This window comes from Prosopis cineraria, unplaced genomic scaffold, assembly GCF_029017545.1.
Source record: "Prosopis cineraria cultivar Desert tree isolate PC_DT_omini unplaced genomic scaffold, ASM2901754v1 PC1, whole genome shotgun sequence".
NCBI lineage: Eukaryota > Viridiplantae > Streptophyta > Magnoliopsida > Fabales > Fabaceae > Prosopis > Prosopis cineraria.
Genome location: NW_026555332.1, coordinates 38,165,069 through 38,182,726, shown reverse-complemented (window position 1 = coordinate 38,182,726; position 17,658 = coordinate 38,165,069). Strand labels below are relative to the sequence as shown.

Here is a 17,658-nt window from a genome sequence, read left to right as displayed (position 1 = left end):
CTCATTATCCAGGTCTGTCACATCTTGTTCCAATTTCAGATTCTTTTATGTCCCCCATCAAACCCTCACATCAGATTCCTTTTACATTCTTCATATTATCTTTATCTCTCTTATCATTCACAACCCACATGTGGCATTAGCAGCATCAAATTACTTCAATAAGTTCTACATACCCTAAACTGATCTGCTATATATGATCTTGAATTTAAGTACTTCTTTTCGATTCCATAAACATAGTTCAAATGCGTTTTAAGGAAAAATATGCTTTCATTCAAACTCAGTCTCATATTTGCAGCACCAATTCCTTGAAACCATATAAGATCGTGACTGGCAATATATAGCATCGTACAGTGTAGTACCATTCTCAAACAAACTAAACTACAAAATATCAAGACACACAACCCCATCATTATATTGTACAGGGATGGAAATAAATTTAGTTCTTTAATGGAAGGAACTCATAGAACTGGCTTGGGGTCAAGTTGGAATCCATGGCGGATACTGAAATCTCTGTCTCCTTCTGCTTAATGTTATTATTGCAGCCATCTCCTCCACTCCTCAGTGGGAAAAGTTGTAGGGTTTGGGATTCCACATGGTTGTTGAGATCATCTTCTTCCCTGAGGATCCCACGGTTGGAGTGGATAACACCATTTTGTGTGTTGTGAGGATGACAAATGAAAAAGCTCAGATCACAATGGTTCTTGGAGAGCTTTGGGTCCATTCCTGTGACTGTATCAGTAGCAATATTGCTAGTTGTAGAGGGAGCAGTGGTAGCAGCAGCTGTAGGGGGAGGACAAGATGGCTGGATCATCTGCCACGTGGCATTCCTTTCCATAAAGTTTCTTCTTTGTTGTAATTCTCCTTCATTGAATTGAACCCATCCATCTGTTCTACACTCTGCAACTGCTGCAGCTGCTGCTGCTTTTGCTGCTCTTTGTATTGAGACAGATTCCTGAAAATTTCAATTGAAGACATGCAAACAAACACATGGGAAAAACTCAGCTGTATGTATGTGAATGCTTTGAAAACCAAACTGGAAAAAAAGTTAAAGGCATTGGAAGGCACAAATTTCAATTGGGCACTCCAAGTTGCCATTCAAATAAAAGTACATAGTTGGGGGGTTTGTGAGAGAGAATTGAGAAGTCAAATTAGGGTGCTCAATTCCATATGGAATATTATAGGGGTACCCCTAGAAGCCAAAAAAAAAAAAGAGTTGAAAACGGACCTAAATGACATGAATAAGCAAAAGCACACAAAACCCTAGGCTAAGTTTTTCATAACAGCAGCCCCGACAGAAAGGAAGGAATGCAGCCTTTTTAGACCCTTTTCATTTCCCAACAAACAAAGCTTTTGCTGGGAGGGTCCTTTTTCCCTGGCTAGACCTGTGCTGTGCTGTGAGTGCATAACTTTTGTATAATATTCCTACATCAAGTCGTTGATCTCTTGTAATCATATGCAAATAATCACTGCTTAATGGGATCTTATGAACTTTTGGGGATTAAAAAGGGGTTTCATGTTGACAAAAGAGAAAGGTTTAGTTTTGGTCTCTCTATGTTTATGACCAATGGACAAGGACAAGAGAGGATAAAGAATGGACCTCTGCAAGAGTGGCACTGCAGTTTGTAGAGGGTGCCCAGTTCTTGCTGGTCTGTTCAACTTCAAACGCTGTCCTACTTGCGCCTGTAGACAAAAAGAAACAAAAAGAATACACCTTTAGATTTTCAAGCAACAATTGGCATGAAAACAAATGGAAAAAAAAAAATTCAAAAAGCGATAAATGAATACTTGATACAGATCTCAAGCAAACAAAAAATGCCACTGTGGAAGCCATGCGTGGTAAGATAAAGCATCAGAAACCTCTCTTTTCTTTCCCGCTTTCTCTTCTTTTGTGTCTTTTGAATCAATGGTCAATCACAGGCTAATTACTGTATGTGGTTTTTACCTAAGTCCTTCTTTTCTAGAGCATCAAGATCATAGGTGTGACCCTCAGCAGCTGATTCCACTTGACGGCGTCGTTTCTGCCTCTCTCTGGCTTTGTGATTCTGAAACCAATAGAACACATTCTTCCCTTCAATTTTCCCAAACCTGCGAAGCTGTGCAGTGATATGCTGAATTTGCTCTGCAGATGGCGTTCTTGTCCCTCTCCGATATAACTCTTCCAGAGCTCTCAGCTGCTCCGGGGTAGGATTCCACCTTGTGCTCACCACAACTGGTGGAGTATTGTTGAATTCTGGTCTCTTGCTTTGATCTACCACTGATGCTAATAAAAACAACAACTTTTTTACTTAACAGAAACACCAAGAGAGAAGTAAGACAAAGAATTGAAGAACATAATGATATAATGAGGAAGAAGGGTTAAAACGAGCTTACCCAGATTGTGACACTGTGTAAAGAAATCTGTAGCATGATGAGCTATAGGTGAAGCCAGTGGCCTAGGAACTAAAGGCCTGAGCTTCCTTCCATTGAATGCATGATCAGGCATGTTGAAATCACTCCCTTCATTATAACCCACCATCCACATCTTGATAGCTATAACTATTAAAAAAAAAAGCTAGGGTTTTGTTGATCAATGAAGCTGCTACAATAAAGAATAGCCACAGCCAACACTAGTTTCTGATCTTATCTTGCCTTGTTAGGGTTAGGGAGTAGAAGAAAAGGGTGGGGAGAGTTGAAAAAGATGGAGGCATGCAAGGTTTTGTATTGTGAAGTGTGATTCAAAAAATGGCAACCCCCAGTTGGATGAATGAAAAAAGTAGACAAGGCTTATATATAGCAAAAATTGATGCTAATAAAGAAAATCCCATTGTTGAAAAACGAGTCGGTTGAGCTGAAATTGTGAGGTATTTTGTGTCTCAGACATTCAGAGATGGGGATTGATCACTTTAGCATATGGGCGGAGAGAGAGAGGGGAAAGATGGAATGAAATGGTGCTGGTTTAATACGGGACAAAGTGAAACGGACTTGAGGTTGACTAGCCTTGTCAGAGAGAGGGGCAAAAGAGAAAAGCATGTAGAGAAGAGGAGAGAGAAAGGAAGCGTGGAATTCTGGGAGATTTTTGGGAGTAGGAAATGAAAAACGACGTGACGATGATGAGGCTTATCATGAGCCTCATCACATCTCTCTCTCTCATTTATTGGTCTCTTCACGTCTCGTGCCTTTCACACTAATTCTCAATCCGAACTGCCTCTCTCTCTCCCGCTCCCCGCACACACAATATTACCCTTTTCTTTGTCTCTTGTACTGTCCTTCTTTACAATCGCATTCTCCCTCCTCTGCACATCGCTTCTGTACTCTATCTTATCACCTCCCTCCCATGTTCATCTAATCTAAATATTAATGCAGACTAGCAATTGTATGAGGCTCTCATCTTAATCTTAGTACATACATATAAATCTGTTTACCCACAGCAAAAGAATCAGAATGCAACTAAATAGCAAAAGATAGCCAGGGATCTATATAGATGGCTTGCTTTTAATCTTATGGACCAGTAGAATATAAAGTATAGGGTTGTCTGGGGCTGACTGTGCATCTCAGTATTACTGTTTTGCTTTGCCTCATAGATATAACCCTTTGGTCATTATGATGGAATGACTCAATTCTCGAGCTGGTTGGGTGGTGATAGATACAGAGAGAATTGGGAAGCCATAATTGTTTAATTATATTTATGCTGTAGCTTTTTGGGTGGGAGGGCCTACTTGCTCTGTTCTGCAAATTCTGGGTTCTGATCCTACTGTTTTGTGTGTTTGTTATTTATTGTCATTTGCATGCAAAGTATTTTATGTAATGGGCGAGAACAGTAACATGCAAAACTTCATCTTACTCTATATATACTGTGCATTTCACCTCCTACCATTACTATTACTATATTATTCATCCTCATTTTCTTCTTATTTAACCCCTATATATATAGTATATGATCTCTTGTCGTTTCTTTAGGTCCCCAAACCCAGAACCATGCATATGTAAAATCTATTTCAACGTCTTTAAAATGCAGCAAATCAAAAGCCTATCACCACGGTTGAGATAAGCATGCTTTTTCTGCTGCCCCCGCAATTTGAATTTAAGGTTTGTGTTCAGTGTTTAATCCTTTTCTTTCTCGAAATGCGGTCGTAATTAAGTAGTTTATGCCATGAAATTAAAGCGAGCAATTGAATGATGGGTTTAATTGCAAAATAATCCCTCAGATATGATATATAAAGTTTTTTTTAATTTCTATTTTTATAATTATTTTTGGACGAGTATAAAGCTAGCAAGGAAACCATATTAACGGTTATGAAGATGCTTCAATTTATATTTCAATTTTTCAGGCAAAAACCATAGGGGGAAAAGTATTGCTGTTAAATGGCCTGTTTCATAAATTTGATAGAGTAAGATAAGTTTGATTACTGGTCAAAAAAAAAAAAGAAGTAAAGTTTGATTTGACGCGATAAGACCTCGTAGTTTCTAACAAAACCATAAAGAACCCAATAACTTGAGTTCACTAATAGAACGTTGAAACATTACAAAATTCATGGTATGTATCAATAATTTATATAACCATGAGTATTTGAAATTAGATTAAAATTCATCTAGATCTTATGGATAAGAAAATATGGTTAATTATAAATTAGATCTGCTAATTTTACTCCATTCAAAGTTGATTATAATGTTAGAACGAGAGCAGTCATCACTCATTCCTGGTTTTAAAAGTAAAGTGAATAAATTGATTCATGTTTTACCTCTACTTCTTTTTCCTCGCTTAAATTTAAATCAAAATTTAACAAATATGAGTTTGAATGTTTGATGTTTAAACATAGAAAACAATATCGACGGTTGAAAAAGAAGTGTAAATCATCAAAATAAATGTTTGGCATTTACGGAGACGATAAGAGAGTCGCAGAATATAGGAGGGCAGAGGGAATTATACGTTGCTATCAACACAGGACCTTGTCCAATGGTAAAACTAGTACTATTATGTCTGTGTTTGCCCAACTGCCTTTAAAATTGCTTTTAGCTCGGAAATGTCTCATAACTCAGTGGCACTAATTTTTTTTTTAAATGAAAAGTCATGGATTCAATTTTACTTGTAATTTCAAGTTGTTGATGCCTCTATCTCAAAATAAAAAAAAAAAAAGCTTTCAGCGATCATTGCTTTTGACTTAGTTTTTCGAACACACTCTTCAAGCGAGAAAAATAAAAGAATATGAACAAAAATAATATGTTTAATGTGTGTGTAAAAAAGAAATATTTATAAATAATAACTAGTATTAAAATAAGAATACTAATAATCCAATAAATAGTTGAAAGATCATTTACTGAAAGGGCAGGACTTATATATTTAGTTTTATACACTTAATGTACTTTTATCCAATTAAAGCAAGACATGTAAATTTTAATACGTTAATAATATTAATAACAAGAATTTGTTATAGATTAAATAATCTATAAGAGATATATATGTCTTAATGTAGTTGGAAACAAGTACCCTAGGGCTTGTTTGGTACAATGGAAGGGATTTTGGTAGAAATGAATCTGGATATGAAAGTGGAGATGGATATAGGATTTTAAAAATGTATTTGGTATATCCATGGAATTATGATATTATTTTTATTTAATATATATATATTTATTTATAATATTGCAAAAGACCCATAAATCACCCCAGACTTAGGTCATCGCAAAAGACCGGTAAGCTTGAATCTAGAAATCTCATTCAAGCGGACGCTATTGTCCAACCATCTAGCTTAAACCCATAAATCAAGCTTGCATCGAAGCTAACAACCAAAAAACCAGAATATCACAGCCCACCAATCAATTTACAAAACAGGCACTATAACATTTTTTTTGCTTCTAGTAATACTTCACTTTGCAAAAGTTCTGGAAGTGTTGTCTAATATGTAAATAAGCAACATTTTATAAGTGTTGCAATTGGCTATTGCTTTAAGCAATATATATTTGACAATAAATGAAAAATGTTACCTAACATAAAATAGGAAACACTTTTAAATTGTTAAATTATATTTTTCAAATAGGTAACATTAAAACTGTTGCTTATAAGATAACTTTTTTCATAACATTTAAAAATTGTCCCTTTTTTTTTAATAGGCAACAATTACAAAAAGTGTTTCCTTTAATTTTTTTTGCAATATTTAATAACCATTGTATATTATGTTTTATACTTAATAACCATTTACTTTTACAATTTTTACCATAAAGCCAACACATTTTCCTTGCATAATAATAAATAAAAAATAATCATATTATTAGACTTAACAGTTAGACTAGTCTTAAAATTCAAATTTATATTTATATTGATATATCAAAAACTTGTCACATAGATATGTAGCACATGTTATGTACTCTCAAAGGTTCCAATTCTTTCTTATTCGATGTACCAAGTCTGCAAATACTGTGCTTTCATTCTTGAAGATGTTTTAGGGGAGTAAAACGTTCAGATTCCATCTAGAAAATAAAAATCTGTAATAACAAAGAGCACATAATAGATTGACTATGAAATAAACCCACATTGGGTACTTCTCTCAAACACATGGAGAGCCAAAAGGAACCACATTGTGCAAGTAATTTACCAAAAATTGAATATCAAAATTGAATTTATTAGAAGATCAAATACCAAAATTGAATTTATTAAAAGATTGAATGCCTTAATTGGCTACTATTGTCCTTGCCCTTGCCCACTATGATGCAGCAGTTTAAGTTTTTTAGGCATAAAAGAGGCAAATAGAACTCCTTTTGAGGGCATAAAAGTTTAGTGTGTGTGTGTGTGTAAAGTGAGCTAACCTTAAATTATAAACCTTCATACTGGTTAGTACTCAAATTACCTATTCATAAGCATTTATGTAATGAGATGTCAAGGTCCTCTTGGCATTATGTAGCTTTTACCTTTTCATCTTGTAAATCCTTCTAAAGATCCATCAATGCCCAAGCTTCTATATACTTGGATAATGATCCTACTTTTTTGAATCAATCTCAACATCCTAGGAAGAGAACTTCTCTGAATAGAAAATTTCTTATCGAATATCTAACATAAACCATAGGTTCAGCCAATCAACCTATAGAAAAGCGCAAAAAAAATCAAAGTACAATTGTGAAGACCAAAATTAAAAGCCAATTAATGAAAGTCATTATAGCTTATTCAAATTAATGTGAGTCCATTTGAAATTCAAAAACCTTTGTATGAAAGATCAGAACAGAGACCACAAAATTAAAAAATTTAGAAGGTATAAAGTAATTGGAAAAATAGGAGGAACAATCCATGAGAAAAACCTATTTATTTGATAATGACAAAGGATTACTCCCTTAAACAGAGGAGAGGGAAGAGAAGGATCTCAGGGTTAGAAATTACAAGGGAAAATAAAATAATAATTCTAGGAATAAGAAATGAAAGAATGAATGAGGAAAACCTGCTATTTGAGAGAAAATGGACAAACACAAACTGACATCCTTCGACTTTAGATCCAAAAAATTGTTTGATGATGAAAGAAGCACGAGTGAGAGTTTGAAAGAATGCATCACATTGATAGGAAAAGAACTACTTGAATATTGAGGAGTAAATTCCAAGAAAAAAAAGAGGCGATAGTGTAATCTCACCATTTAGAAGAGTGGCTACATCCACGAACAAAATCTTCGTCCCCTATTCGTGGTCAATGGGTTTCGAAAATAGTTGATATACATTTCGACACTTCAATGCCTGAGTAGCTTGAATTCAAACAGGAGCGTTTGAGAATAGAAACACTTCCTCACTCTCCATGTGTACTGGAACTCAAGAATAGAAACATTGAAAAAAGGGCTCTAAACGTCACTACATAGAGAAAACATCCATGGGGAAGCATGATAGACAAGCCCATAAATGGAGAAAGCATAATTAGTTAATGCTCTCATCCCAAGTGGTGATTTACAATTTGAATTTGAAATTTGAAATTGAAAAAAAATAGAATGCATGATCAAACATTGAACATTGAAAGTAAATGAAATCAACCAATCAGGGTAAAATATTTACGGAAGATCAAAGTCTATCAACCAATTAGAATGAAGATTTTTTTGACCAATCAGGTTAATTCTATGAGTTTTGTTAATGTATATTGATGATATGTCATTTTATGAGGACACCACATCCTAAATCTTAAGGCTTAACTAATCGGGGTTGGGTCTAGTAGAAGGAACTAATCATTCACAAGTAACAAACAAAGGCTTGAATCATTGCTAGGAAATGTGTCTATAATTAATGCCCAATAGTACCAAAATAGAATTGCCTCTAATAAGAAAACACTTGTGGGTAACAAAAAAAATATATCAAGACTCAAATTTTTGGATCATTTATTGTATTTATATACTCCTATTATTTATTAAGTCTAACTTTATTTAACATAGGACTTCTCACATCGTTTTAATTTCACCCACATTGAATAATCTATCAAAAAAAAAAAAATAGTGGGCCTGATATCCAACGAGGGAGTATAAATCCCATATCCAATATATTACATTTCGTCATGTTATTTAAAATAAAATTTCAATTTTTAATTAATTTTATTTTAAAATAAATGTCATTTAGGATTATAATGATGCATTATTTATTTTTATATAATGTTATCCCTCATTAACTTATAATTTTTACTGGGAAAGAAAAATACTGTAGAAATAATTAGAAATTTTTTAAATGAGGAATCGAAAATCCATACAAGGATATCAAAAATATATGAGCATTTTAAGTTAAATGCAATCAAGTTTCCTATGATTTAATAAATTATTTAATAAGTTTAATTTTTAAATATTTTGATAACATAAATATAAAATAGTTTAAGTTAATGGAACCATAAAACAATTTTTTGGGGGGTGGGTGTTTGAACTTTGAACATCCAAAACAAGATAAACTCATTGAACGAGCCCATTTTCCAATTCACGAGATTTATGACCTATGCAGGCTTGGCCCAGTGAACCCACTTTTAATAATTTCTAAATTATAATAATATTTCAACTTTGTGCCGCCAAGTATAATTGACTTTCAAATGCAAAGATTTTAAAATGCCTAAAAAAGATTTTAAGAAATCTTGTCAGTTGTTTGATTTCGTTTTCGATATTTGATGAGCATTAAATTTTTAAATTAGTTAAGAAACTAACATATTATTGAAGTTGAGGCAGTTATTTGATGCTATTGAAGTTTAATTTTGTCTTTTCTAGTAAAAAAGAAGTTTAATTTTGTTTTTGTTGTAGGAAATATCATATTATTGAAGTTGCTGCAATTATTTATTATAACATACCAAAAATTTAATCTAAGTGACAAATTAGTTAATCAAGGGGTTTAATTAGTTAATTAAGATAAATGAAGGTTAATTAGGAAGTTTGGATAGCCATTTGAGTCTATTGAATCTATATGGGTTTAAAATAGGGTTTAGGGGGCTATTGGGTCATTTTAGGCTCAAATTATCGAGCTTAAATGGTGTTGTCCATTTTGGGCCATCTATCGGAATAGACACAATGGGATTTTAAATCCTAAGTTTGCTATACGAAAATGCAAGTGAAAAAGAGATTTTGAGAGGCCAAGAGAAGGTAATGGTGCTTTGCTACGGTTGCATGTTGGAGGTCTATGGAAGTAGTTTGAAGCTTTCAAATCATTGGATAAGTCTCCTTTCCTCTTCTTCTACCTCTCCATGCATCTCTTTTTTAGTTTTGGTGATTGGGGGAGTTGATGTTCAAACCTAGGATTAAGTTCAGCAACTTTAATGACTTCGGTGAAGTCTAATAAGAGTTATTCAAGTGTCTTACTTCTATTTTAGGTAGTTAGAAGCATTAAATGCCATTAATGAGAAGTTTAAAATTAACCCTAATATTGACTAATCAAGTTTAAGCCAATGAAATTAGCTAACAGTATTTATTAAACTCAATAAAAGTTAAATAAGCTAATGGAAGTAAGTGTTAAGGTTAGTTTTGCTTAATTATGCTTAATGAGAGGGTATTAGGATTTAATCTTGATCAATAGTTAATTAATGACAATTAGTCATTAATGATGTCTGTTGACCTTAATCTGTAGATTGATTGCTTAGAGCTTGTCGGGTTGTTGAAAATCTTTCTTGAAAATCTAAATTACACTCTTAGGAGTAGTAAACCTAAGAGTTGAGGTAACTGAGAACTTAATTTTAGTATTTAATTGTATTTGGTAATTATAAATCTATATTGTTATTGATGATATGGTATAAGTGATGGCCACATAAGTAAGACTATGTTGCCTTAATGGCTATTACAATTAGTTGTAAAACTTATCTGTTTGTGTTGAGGTTATGCTTAGTGGGAATATTTGTCATTACATAATTACAGATTTGACGAGTTTGAATCGACAATGTATTGATTATTGTGACCATGAAATTGTAAGTTTGGATTAGATATGATGATTTACTTGTTGAGCAATGCATGTAAGTTCATGGATTATGGAAATATTGAATTATTGAGGTAATGAGTATGCCTTTGCATTTATACATCGAAGTTACATGATCATAGATGAGTAAGAGTTCACTTAAGTGTTAGTAGAGGTTATTGTTAGAAATCCATAGTGTGGCTTCCATTGAGTTTGCATATATTGGTTGACATATTTATTAAATACATTTGCTTAGTATTGTCGTTAATATATGGGTATGGCATTAGTTGGGCATGATGCTTAGTATCACTAGTTCCTACAAGGGATAGTGTGGATCAAGTGATTATGACAACCTATAATTTTAGAAGGGGGAATTTATGGTTTGAGAGTGAGTGTAAAAACCTATGATCAGGTGACCCTTTACAATTAGAGAGCGAGACTTGTCCAATCACATGAGTTGGTCTTATATGAGTAGTAGCTCATGGGTTCAATCAAATGATATAAGGTGAGAAATAAAGTGATTGCATTTGATTATGTAGATTCTTGCTTAGTGATGCATTGAGGATAATACGTGAATTGCCTTATGTGATAATTAGGCTTTGCTTATTGTGAATGCCACACATTAATATGCTTTAATTAAATTGCTTGGTTATTGAAATTGTATAATCTAACTCCCATTTGTTAACACTTTCCTAGGAGATAATAAGGCGAAGGGAAAAGGGGGAGCTTTTGAGGCCAAAAACTATAACTCTGTAGTTTGTAAAGTCTCTAGTACTTTGTAGTGTAATTGAATGTATATTTTACCAACATAGGGATTGATTGTAACTTGTTAACCATTTGCCACTTTATAGCCCTTACTGTTGGCTTAGGCATTTTGGTTGATTGACCTTTTATGTTTTTGAAAAAAGGTCAATCATGTAAATGTGTGATGTTGGGTAATGATAAGTAATATGATATGTTGTATGAATATGGGTGGTTATGCTTGTTGTTAGTGTATACCTTTTGGGTTAGTATTAATAGTGGCTAAACATACTAGTACCAAAAAGATTATACAAACCAGTAACTACTTTCTAAACTAGTTAAACAACCATTTTAGAATATGCATATTTTAAATCGATTGTGTAACTAATTTAGATAAGGGCTCCATAAATGATATCAACTTTTTTTTTTCCTAAAAAATAATTTTTTAATCCTGTTAGAACGTTTTAACTGGTTTAGATATGAATATATCTAAATAGGTTATGACTAAAACCGGTTTAGATATGTGTCATGTCTAAACCATTTTTGGTCACAACAAGTTTAGAAATTGTATTTTTTTCAAAAAATTTGTTTGTTTCTTGTATTTACCTCAACCACCATATATGTTTTATGCATATTTTGCATTTGTTCATTTGGCATCTATTTCACTAGATTTGTTTAATTTAACTTTCTAAAATGTGATAGAGTTTATGGATTATTACTACTTTACAATTGAAGTTGGGAGGTTTAACTTCTTTCAAGCACTAAGCTAAAAGCGTATTCTTTGGCCTTTTCCATGCTAACAAGCTTACAAAAATTTCGACGGAGTCCCTGTTAAATGTTAAACGATCCAAAAGTATTCTTGAAAAAGTTAAATTATAATTTAAACTAAACTTTGGCAAAGTCTCATCTAAAAGTTTGACTCTTAATAATAATACAAGAAAAAAATAATACCATTTAAACAAAGCAAAGTTGAAAGTGAAATAACATATTTTGATTTTGAAAGTGAAATATTAGCCATGTATTAGTTTTGATTGTTCATAGGCTAATTGTTAATCCTTTCTCCCTATAGTGCAATAACCACCTGGAGGAGATTGAAAACTTTTCATTTGCCCAAATGATAAATTAAGCTTTATTTAACAAGAATTAGTTGACTCTTGTGTATAAATGTCTGAAAACCAAGTATCATTGATTTTTTTTCTCACTAAAAAAATAATAAGTTATAAGGCTATTACTCTCATGACTTTAATCATGTAGGGATTTTGGTCTCTTGTAGGTTATTAGTTATTTTTCATTTCCCTATGATGCAATAAGCATATGGAGGAAAGGAAATTCTATTTGGCATAAATGAGGTAGCCTTGTAATCACTAAAAAAAAAAAATAACAAGTTATAAGGCTATTACACTCATAACTTTAATCATGTAGGAATTTTTCTTCCTTGTATGTTAATAGTTATTTTCCATTTCCCTATGATGCAATAAGCATATGGAGGAAAGAGAATTTTGTTTGGTATAAATGAGGTAGCCTTGTAATTACTTAAAAAAAAACAATAACAAATTAAGAGGCTATTACTTTCATGACTTTAATCATGTAGGGATTTTGATCCCCTGTAGGTTAATAGTTATTTTTCATTTCCCTATGATGCAATAAGCATATGGAGGAAAGGAAATTTTGTTTGGCATAAATGAGGTAGCCTTGTAATCACTAAAAAAAAACAATAACAAGTTATAAGGCTATTACACTCATGACTTTAATCATGCAGGGATTTTGCTCCCTTGTATGTTAATAGTTATTTTTCATTTTCCTATGATGCAATAAGCATATGGAGAAAAGAGAATTTTGTTTGGTATAAATGAGGTAGCCTTATAATCACTTAAAAAAAATAATAACAAGTTATAAAGCTATTACTCTCATGAGTTTAATCATGTAGGGTTTTGGTTCCTTGTAGGTTAATAGTCAATTTAATTCACAATAATCAATATTTAAAATTATTGAATGTTTATAAAGGAGAAATCATTATGAAGGAGATAGGAGAAGACGCCAAATTCAAGGGGTTTAAAGAGATAAATGGAATAAATCACAAAGGAGTAAAGAAAGAGAATATACAAGAAGAATTCTTTTGTTGTGGAGGTTTTTCAAGTGACATGATACCCAACAATTGCAAATAAATTCTACTTTGATAACTTGAAAAGTTTGGCTAAAGATTATAAACTTCGTACTTTTTGGGAGGCAACCTAAGTTATTTTGTATTTAAGATTATGGTTTTGTTGGTTTTCTATCTTGGTTGTTTAAGTTCATGTTGCTTTGTAGGCTATGTCTCTCTCTAGGTAGAAAGATTTGTTAAAGAAGATGGGCAAAGCATTGGAGAAGTCAAGTAAAATGGCGAGTTTTCTATTCTTGAACATTTTCTTGTGTTATATGAATATATATTGATGATTTGTGGTATTTTTAGGTGATTGAGGATTGCAATAGGGTAATTTTTTGAAATAATAAAGTGAAAAATGAGTTGTAAATTTGCTAGTTTTTATTAGTGTTAATACAAGACAAATTGGCATAGCATCAGCTAGCTGACTCAATTATCATGGTGAATTTTGCCTGTAGGATTTCCATGGCAAAACCCCGAGAGATGCCATGACAAGTTTTAAGCATGTTTGTTAAAAAAGAATTAAATTTTTAAAAATATAAATTAAAAAATTTTAAAATGACTAACCCCTATTTTTTTTAGAATTGTAAAAAAAACCTTACTATAATTTTATTTGCTCATAAGGACTTGAAACAAGGTCCCTCATACACATTGTGATCTCCAGAAATGACAAATGATGATGAGGCATAATATTCACTTGTAACTCCTGACTTTATACCTTTAAGGATCCCCCTCATACTCTATCTTTAACATCAAGACCCATTTTGATTCTTCAGAAGCCTTGTCGAGAAGCTACAACACATCCACAAGGAAGCAACCCATCAAAGAGGATTTTATAGAGATTGTGAGAGTAGCATCAGTTAAGACATTGAAGGAGAAATTGGACATTGATTTGGTCATAAAACAATAGGATGCATCAAGAGTGTTGCCTAAGTCTGTGAGTGTTGGCATGGGCAAGATTGATAGAGATAGCCCCTGTGATTTTGAAAATATGCCTCTTCTTGTCGTGCTTGATTCTTGCCTAAGAAATAATACTCAAATGATTCTCTAATCATAACAATTTTTCCCATTTCAGCAAGTAGTTAATTTGGCTAAGTATATCTTGGATTTTTTTGCTCTAGCAAATTTTATTGCATTTTTCTATTGTGGATTAAAGAATGTTGGCCACTTGTTTCAGATTTCAAATATTAAGAGATCTCATACCTCATAGCAATCAAAACAGGGATACTGTATTAAAAAATGGATACACATTGGCTTTGGCTTCATGCTTTCAAATTGCCTAGATTGAGGACTTGAATTATTATTGAGAGATCGAAGATGGATGAAAATAATTTTGGATAGGATTAGGCTTTTGCCCTTCAGATGTTGAAAGGAGCCCTTTTGAAGAATTTAAAAGCTTTGAAGATCATATATGAGAGAATAACTTGCTGAGGCAATTGTTAATTAGATTTTGGTATAAAGCAAAATTTCATTTACTCTCTTGTTGAGGGTGGCTTGTTTTATGTAATAGGATTTTATCATGGAATTTCTGAAATATAAGGTGTAACATCTCGAGTTTTAATTCCCTGATCAATTAAACCTAATTAGGGTAATTAAGTAAGTTAAAGTGGTGTGTGGCCAGAAAGGTCTAATAATTATATTTGATGGTATGTCAGCCCTAATTATGGGTATGGTATTGAGGTGGGCCACCCAGTCATCAAAAGGAGAAGAAAAGGAAGAATTGAAGTTGTTGTACCATATGCCGTGACATGAAGTCTGAGCGAAGAAGGACCTCTCTATGCCATGCACCGCGACACATGACCATTTTTTTGCAGTTTATCAGACGCGAAATGAGACAAAAATAGAAAGAAGAGAAAAGCGAGAAAGAAGAGACGTACTAATGCTTTGCTAGGATTTATTTGGAGAAGACTTTGGGAGTATTTTGAAGGCTACAAACACCTAAGGTAAGCATCACACTCATTAATCTCTCCATTTCTTCCATATTTATGAGTTTATGGTTAGGGTTTGATAGTGAAAGTGGAATTTCAGTCCACATAGGTTATGGGTCTGAATCTATTAACTCAAATTTTGAAAGTACATTAGAGCATCTAAATCTAGGTAAAATAAGTTTTGATGTCTTGGGTTGTTGGACACCATTAATATCTAAAAATCTCATTTATTATGGGTGGTTGAAAGTTTGTGATGCTATTAATGGAGATTTAATGACTCATTAATGCTATTGGGAGCTAAAGGTAATTATTAAACTCAATGGATGGACTCCAACTCTTATAGAGTGAATGCTGAGCAATTTAGAAGTGGAGATTGGGGGTTTAAATGTTACGTTGGTTATGTTGATAGAATTCAACATGGCTGATTTTAGCTTTAGCTCTTGGTCACCTATTGGATTGGAAATTCAAGATTGAAAGCAAGTTAATTGAGGGGTAAACCTTTGACCTCTTAAAGGTTTGAGGTAACCAGGAGAAACTCTACTTTGGGTAGTTATATGTTAATTGATTGTAATTGATTATTGAATGTGAATTGTGAATGTTATATGCATGAGTTTGATTTTTATGTAAAACTATATATTAGTTTCAATGAGTGTATGAAAATTTGATTAACCATAATGCTATTTTGGCTCAAAATGCAAAATGCAAAGTTAAGAGGATTTTTAACTATGAGCATGCTTATGTTTTTGAAAAATGAATGCGATGATGAGTAGAGGTCTTTGTGTGTTAATGAGAAGTGGATTTTGAAATCAATGAGAATAATGTTGAGAAGATGATGAGAATACATACTTGGGTAGTGCATGATTGTAAGCGCAATGTGGTTGTTGTAATAATGAGTATATGGAAGTAAAAAAGTTAAAACGAGTGAGTAATTGATTATGGTATGATCAGTAGCGGGAGTTTGCCTAAGGATTGGGAGTAGAGAAAATTCATATGGTATTTAGGCTACCCTTTGGTGCACTGGGGCCATAGCCTTGTCCCACTATTTATCGAGGGATTGTCCCATAGTTTGTCGAGGGACTAGAACCTAGCTATCTCCACCGGTTCAATGAGAAGAACAGCCTAGAGTATGAGACACCTCAGGGATTCAAGAATGAGGGAAGTTGTGGTCCGAGAGTGAGTCCTGTAATCTTTAACCGAGTCACACCTCACGATTGGTGAACTTGGATAGTCCAGTCACATGAACGGAGCTCTAATTAGTGTTATAGCCCACAATTTCAGTCTGAAGAAATAAGAAGGATATAAAGTTGGTTGATCATTGTCTAAGTAAATGTATGACATGTCACACGTTTTAAGTGTTGGCAAGTTGCATGAGTATGGGTCATGTCACATATATGAGAATATAGTGATAATGCAGCTAGCTATGAGAGTTAAAGATATTATTTAATGATAATCGACAAGTTATGTTATATGCCAGCATGTTTTACATATTTGATTTTTTTATGCATGTATTTAGTTTATAATTGATATATCATTGCATAGGGTAGATTTATCCTTGGTTATTGAGTGGCTAGACTCACCCCTTTCATTTACTATTTTACAGGCTAGCTCGGTGTTGAGAGGGAAGAGGCTAAAGAGGCGAGGAATTAGCATATTCCTATTATATGCCTTAGAGTAGATTTAATTGTGTAATAGTATATGAATAGCTAATTCTAGGATGCATGCCATCACACTTGCATGATTTTGTTGTTGGAAATGTCATATTTATATTTTGAGCCCTTAGTCATTGTGTATGTTGATATATATATATATATATATATGTTTATAGGGCTAATATACTAGTGCAAGTGTAAAAATAATGATTTGAACATGTTTTGAATGATTTGGGTAAGATGCAATGACAATTTAGTTCCCCTTCTATTTTTGATAAAATGAGGTTGAGGAGTGAATTTTTATTATAATGATGTTTCAGTACTTGTGTCGTGCTGTACTGGTAGTCCTAGGTCTATTGGACATGGTCTAGGTATTCGAAAAGTGTTTGGTACTTGTTGAAGGTTTTGGAGACCCATTTTGTGTAAAAATGTTAAAAAAGTAGTTAAAATGTGTTTGGGTGTCCAACTTCCTAGAGTGACTTGTTTTGGAAGTAAAACCTATGCCATTAGCTAGTTTTTGTAAAGAACTTTTTGTAGACACATAGATCACATTATTCGACGTTGGACGGAGAATCGGGGCGAGTCAAAAGTTTCCCGATTCTACTGTCAAATGACAGCAAGATTAGTAGAAATTTCATGCAACACCTCGCGGTACATGGCACCTGAGCCATGGCACGTGGCACAGAGAGTAACACACCGTGGCGCAGTGTGCACGAGCTGCAGCGTATTGCCCTGTATCACAGCACATGTTTTGTTTTTCAACCATTTTTGAATTCTTTTATTCCTCTGAGGTATCCCATACTTCCATAACTTATTTTTAATTGGATATGAAAGATTTTGATTAATATAAACTTA

The 17,658-nt window shown here is 33.1% G+C and overlaps 1 protein-coding gene across 1 annotated transcript; it reads right to left on the bottom strand.

Annotated features, from left to right (window-relative positions):
• Positions 1-276: 276 nt before the first annotated feature.
• LOC129294774 (WUSCHEL-related homeobox 1) lies at positions 277-2,966 on the bottom strand. Its single transcript, XM_054933259.1, has 4 exons — positions 2,371-2,966; positions 1,943-2,260; positions 1,598-1,680; positions 277-952 (listed from the first exon to the last, which is right to left on the bottom strand). The coding sequence occupies exons 1-4, from the start codon at positions 2,519-2,521 to the stop codon at positions 437-439; spliced, it is 1,068 nt and encodes a 355-aa protein (XP_054789234.1). The 5' UTR covers positions 2,522-2,966; the 3' UTR covers positions 277-436.
• Between the last annotated feature and the right edge of the window lie 14,692 nt (positions 2,967-17,658).